Consider the following 6,448-nt stretch of genomic DNA (forward strand, 5'->3'; position numbering starts at 1 on the left):
TGAGGAATAAGAATAAGAATATCCATAGTTGACGGTATTACAAATGACGAAAAGGTTTTGAAGAAGAAGAAGCATACCTTAAAATATGACAGGTGATTGTTGAGAGTGCAGATCCCCCATGTTGGAGAGGGAATAATTTATCATTCAATGCCTCTTTCTTATAATACATGAAACTGGAAAGAGAATAACACTAAAAGCCACAGAAAATATAATGAAAGAATAAATGAAAAACCCCTATTACAAGGTAACAATGTGTCAGCCCCCTCTCTCCCCTGCTTCCTCTTTTTATCTCTACACACCCGAAAAATAAAAACTTCCATCCCACTGTTTCTTCAACAACACCAGTGTACCTCAAAAATAACTAACACCAACCTTTTTCTTTATTCACGACTCATCACAATTCAATCCACAAATTTCTAACACAGGCCCATCCCTTGACACAAACGGGTTGATTCTGACCCACAGCAGAGTCAAGATCGACGCCAGAAGGATTGACCAAACCAATATTATGGTTGGCATTCTGTCTTGTTTCCCAAGCAACCCCTTCAGGAAGGGGTAGAGATGAATGATCACCCACAGAGCAAAGAACAATCTACCAAACAGCGGTCCCCATGAGTCATATCCATTGTTTATGGCATCTGACACTCCAACAACCACCCCGACAATGTTCATTATTAGTAATGTCGTTGGAGGAATCAACAGTGATGTCCACTTGAAGATGTACAGTTCTGAGAATGCTCCATCATCTGCTGCTTTTGATGTCACCGTGAAGTTTGTGTTCACACCAGCCAACACCTTCAGTAAACCCTGAAATAGAGCAAATAGATGGGAAGACACACCTCCTATCACCCAAAACTGTTCGTTCCTCCACCAGTCGTCTATGGAGACACCGCCCCATTGCATCTCCAGGATGCCGGTTGCTGCAATGGATATGAAGAGCCCCATGAACACAAGACTCGCATAATTGCTAATCTGCATTTCAGACGGAACATTTTATGTCAGTAACAAGTTCTATATCTTTCAAGTGCTTGTTATTATAGTATATTGAAGCATACCTCGGGTACAATAAATTTTCCAGTGAGAAGGCATATGGCAGGTAGAGTACAGTAGACAAGCAATGGGAGAGAAGTCCAGGGATATACCACCGAGTTTATGTAGGAAAATCGTTCCAACCATTTCAACCCACCACCATAGCCATACCAGATTGGACAGTGTCTGCTGAAGAAAATCTCGACGGACCCAAGAGCCCACCGAAGAACTTGGTGCAAACGATCCGAAAGGTTGATAGGTGCTGACCCCTTGAATGCAGGGCGCTTCGGGATGCAATACACAGACCGCCAACCATGGCAATGCATTTTAAATCCAGTCAAGATATCCTCTGTCACAGAACCGTAGATCCATCCAACCTGATAATAACCCAACAATTATGAGTACGAGGAAGTTATGCAAGACAAGAACAGTTTTCAAAAACGATTTACCAAAGTTTAATAATACTTACTTCTTTTCCCCAATCAGTTTTGTCTTCATAACCGCAACTGATAACTTGGATGGCTTCTTTTAGAAGTGATGCAGGACTGACGCCCTGTGGTGCACCACCATTTTCCAAAAGTGTTGAGGCTACAAATACTGGAGACTGTCCAAACTTCTTCTCCAACTTTGTTTGAGTCAAATTCGACGTCTTCTCATTATTGGCTCCTAAAGAGAATTCATATGGTATTATGATATTAAGGACATTTCTCACAGTATCCATTTTCATTTGTATTTGCAAGGACAACCACATGGTTAAAAATTCTAACCTTCGTTCCCTGCCTCAATATTTTCAAGTGCATGTATCTGCTTTGATGCTTCGCTGTGCTTCACCTTCCTCTTTTTCTCTTTCTTATTGTTGACATTCTTTTTCTTTCTAGAGCCGCAACACAGACAGCACCACTTTGGCCAACAGTTACAAGTTTTGCTCGGTGGTTTCTTCTTGGCAGGTGCATCGTATCCATATAGTGCATACCTTCTGAAAACACATCCAGTTCCGACATATATTGGACCTTGGATCCCATCCAATCCTTTCATGTTGATCTGTTTTCAGTTGGTGATTTAGCAATTTTCATACTAAAGGACTGAAAGAAAAACACTTAAACAGGCAAAAATAGGGGAACACAAAACTTACATCGAAAAATACAACGTTTCTGTTTGAGTATCTATCATGTCTATCGATTCCATCAAATCTCTGAGGAAATTGCACATAGCAAACCTTTTTCCCAAGTTGAGGATCCATCATAAAACACATAGCTTCTCTAAGTGCCTTGCTATTGTTTATGTAGTGATCACAATCGACATTCAGAAGATAGGGTGCATTTGTGATAATTGCTGATGCCCGTACCTTCAAATAGTTATTCATCACAACATAAGTTATTAAGGCCAATGGCCCATCGATTGAGAATGAACCAAAATAAAAGTGACTCGATACTTACCAGAGCATTCATTGCCCCAGCCTTTTTGTGGTGATCAAAGCCAGGCCTCTTTTCTCGAGAAACATAGACCAAGCGTGGAAGCTCGTTTCCTTCAACATCACGAACACCATCCTGCCCAAGGAAAACCTGTAAAATAAGAAAGAATGTCAGCATTTCTAACCCAGAAGTTAGTGAAAATTTGGCGACTAGAACTCCAATTCTCTAGCCAAAGCAGGACAGTGGCATAAAGTAAATTAGTTTGAACATCACGCAAAGGAATTTGTTTAAACAAGGAGGACATCATCTCACCAGAAACTCGGCAAACATCATATGCAAAAACTAATTTTGGTCTGTTAAAAACTGATATATCTTCTCACCTGAATCATGCCAGGGTGATCCCTCACATTATTCCCCGGCCAAGGAGTTCCATCTTGCATGGTCCATCCATCCTCAGGAACCTTCTGTGCAGTTGCCACCAAACTGTTAATCCTCACCTTAAATTCTTCATAATCTCTCTGCAAGAACGAAAATAAAAAACGACCATTAGCAGAGTCAAAGGCTTGCATCTTTCAGCACAACAAGCAAATTTCGTCATAGAAAAGGTTGATACCTTCATTGCTCTCCTTTCCCTGACAAATGCTGGATGAACTTTATTTTTCAGATAGTCCATCTTCTGACCAAAATACCACTCTGGTGCCCGTGGCTCAATATTGTATTTCTTAACAAATGGAACCCATCTCCTAGCAAATTCAGATGTCTCAGACAGTGCTTCAAAAGTAAGCATAGCAGCACCATCATCTGACACATAGCATGCCACTTTGTCAACCGGATAATCAACAGCAAGGATAGAAAGAACAGTGTTTGCTGTGATCAATGGAGGTTCTTTCATTGGATCGACAGTACTGACAAAGACATCAATGTTGGACAGCTCAGATGGCTTCCCTTCTTTTTCATACCTGCAGCATTGTTAAAAAGCAATCTTGAGCAACTAGAATTTAAACATGAAAAAATAGAATGAGATATACCTGGGTACAGAATAAATGCAAGTGACGAAATAAAAAAAAATCATCAGATGTGGTTGGTAAGCACAATTACCTGAGTGACAAGCGATCAAGATATGTTTCACGCTGTATTGGGTACCACTTTGGAAATTGATCCATTATCCATGATACAGCAAACCATATTTCACAGATGACTGATGTCAACCACAATCCATATGCATCATTAACTGGGTGGAGAATTCTATAATGGAAAAAAAGCCCAAGGATTACAAGACGGAGTACTACAATCATTCTGTAAGGATTTATCTTGCTTGAAGGGATGGGTAGCTTTCGAGAAAGAGGTTGCCTGCCTTCATCCATCCTGGTACAACATATTTATAAAAAATTGTTAACACACAATGCAAAAATATATGTCACAAAATTAGAGAAATGTAATTATTCTATTCTAGTCAAACTTTCATTCTGTTTCCCCAAGTGAACACACATATACTTTAATACCACACAAATAAAACAAAAGATTGCATGGATATGACGCATGCATGAATCCAGCAACTGCTTATTGAAAGCACATTGATTTCGAGTCTTAATGTCATCCAAATGCAAAACGGATTGGGTTTGATGTTATAAAAAGAGGTGCTCTAGCATCCACTCCATTTATGTAGCATAATAAGAAACTTAGTTAAAGCACATATAAAATGTTGAGTTCAAGAGTTACATGGGCAAATCAGTATCCTCAAAGTCATCGCCAAAACCTCCATCGTTGCTCCCTTCATGCTTCACCACCTGAAGTTTGTCACTTTGTCTTTTCTTCCATTCTTCCATGCGGTCTTTCCAAGCCACACTTCCATACCCATACACAGCAATATCTTTCTTGGGAACCATGGGTCTGGGTTGCACTACATAACAAAAGAAACACCAGTTGACAATATGTACACACAAGGCAATTTAACAATGCAGAAGTAGACAATTGTAAAGCACTTACATGGAATAGATGGATCGCTATAAGGCATTGGATGGACTCTATTTCCATGATTCATATACGGTGGAACGATTAGCGCATGTCTATCCGAAGATATCTCAGGATCCTATAAATGTAAAACACGGTAATTCATTAGTCAGTTCCCCGGGTGAAGTGATCCCCACTAGAAAGACAATCAGACCCGCCAAGTTGAAAATTCGAAGATAAACTACCTCCTCCCCATAAGTTAGGAGCGGTATTTCAGAATTGAGAGGGGCTGAACCATGCTCCAAGTTTGTAGCAATGCCAGATACATTATTAGAACCTCGTCCAGTGTTAGGACGACCAGAATACAAGGATTCCGACATTGGCTGTGTGCCCAAAGCATCAAAATCCCCATAATCAAACTCATTATCCAAATCATCAGCACCATCTTCATCTTCATCACCTTCAACCCTGGGACTACCTGCAATTCATTCATCGGTAGTTATGTAAAAAAAATTCAACAGCGGAAACAAGATACCAGAGTCAAGGCAAGGAACACAAAACCAATCTCACCTTTGATACGTTTGTATCTAGTCTTGCACTGAGGACAAGCCTGATTTCCTTCGCGCCTTTCGTACTCATAACAAGGCCTGCAAACTGGGAAAGCACACTCATTGCAAGCAACAAAGGGCTCCCCATCCACAGTGACCTCTATCTCATCCCCACAAATCTGACATATCTGTCCACTCAGCTCTCGAACAGACTTAATCTGAGCAGAAACAAACAACGAAAACAAGAGTTCAGTGTCATTAGCGCTTGATTTACAATCCCTTGAGAAACTAAACAACCCGATTGCATTTCACATTGACAAAATCCTACCCAACTAAGGTCGTACAAATCCAAGTCACAGTCGGGGAAAGAGACAAGTTAATTCACATACACGCCATTGATCTTTTCAAAGCGAACCATATCAACATCAAATCTTTAAGTTCAAATAACTGATAAGACAATTGGTAATTGTTCCACCCTCACTAATCAACCAGTCTTCAACTGATATAAGGAGAGAAACTACACACAATAAGTAAAAAAATGTTCACACATTGTGGACACACTCCAGAAGGGTCAACCCTCAAACCGCACCACGATCAATTAAATCTGAGGTTCATCACCCAAAACTCCAATTTTCAATTCACAATTTGTTGACAAAATGAACCCACTCTTCATAAACTAATAGCTTGAAACAAGAACAAGATAACCTCAGACGCGGCATTAAACTGTTCCAGGAGACCACCGACAGTGAGAGATACACGAAAGATGGACACTTTTAGAGGGAGAAAATGAGATCGGGGGGAGAGAGAGAAAAAAACACAAAAAATATAAGGACCAAAAAGTCCGAAAAACCCTATACAGTCCATACGAGATGAATGAAAACAGAGATAGATAGAGATTACCCTTCCATTCTCATCGGCATTGATGAGCACAAACTCGTTCCTGTTGTGGGAACCAGCAACGAGTCTACCTCCGGTGTGCATAACTGTCTCTTGAACTCACAAGTGTTCTCGTCGTTCTTCAAATCCACAGAACCCTCTTCGCTTCAGAAGAAAAAGATTCACTCTTGCATTGCTCAACACCCCCACATCACACCCACTTCCCCCACACAAAACCAAAACCCAAAACCGGATCCAAAATCTCTCCTTTTCCCCCCACACGTAATTCCCAATTGCGGGCAAAAATACAAAAAGAACACCAAAACACAATTCCTTTTCTTTTAAATAGAGCGAGAAAGAGAGAAAAAGAGAACTGCGTTGGGGTTGTGCGTGCAGTGTGCACTTTGATTCCTTGAGAAGATAGCCACCGTCGGCTGGTCCTAATCCGTGCCAATGCTTTAGAGAGAGAAAGTGGTGAGAAGAGGATATATAGAGAGAGAGTGTATGTGTCTGTGTGTGAGTGGAAATGAAGACGCGTAAGAGAGAAGGAGATACAACACAAGAGCGAAGAGAGATGGAGGGGGGGGACAGAGAGACAGAGAGATCGAGAGAAAAAGTAATCAAAGCTGGGAT

General features: G+C 40.7%; 1 protein-coding gene across 1 annotated transcript; it reads right to left on the minus strand.

Moving 5' to 3' along the window:
* On the minus strand, positions 1–6,448 carry LOC108342944 (cellulose synthase A catalytic subunit 6 [UDP-forming]). Its single transcript, XM_017580889.2, has 14 exons — positions 5,840–6,448; positions 4,962–5,157; positions 4,637–4,869; positions 4,428–4,530; positions 4,161–4,341; positions 3,540–3,806; positions 3,055–3,400; positions 2,822–2,959; positions 2,466–2,591; positions 2,162–2,374; positions 1,797–2,070; positions 1,499–1,695; positions 1,056–1,406; positions 1–972 (listed from the first exon to the last, which is right to left on the minus strand). Exons 1-14 carry the CDS (start codon positions 5,918–5,920, stop codon positions 385–387), a joined length of 3,294 nt encoding a protein of 1,097 aa, XP_017436378.1. The 5' UTR covers positions 5,921–6,448; the 3' UTR covers positions 1–384.

This window comes from Vigna angularis, chromosome 1 (assembly GCF_016808095.1).
Source record: "Vigna angularis cultivar LongXiaoDou No.4 chromosome 1, ASM1680809v1, whole genome shotgun sequence".
Classification (NCBI taxonomy): domain Eukaryota; kingdom Viridiplantae; phylum Streptophyta; class Magnoliopsida; order Fabales; family Fabaceae; genus Vigna; species Vigna angularis.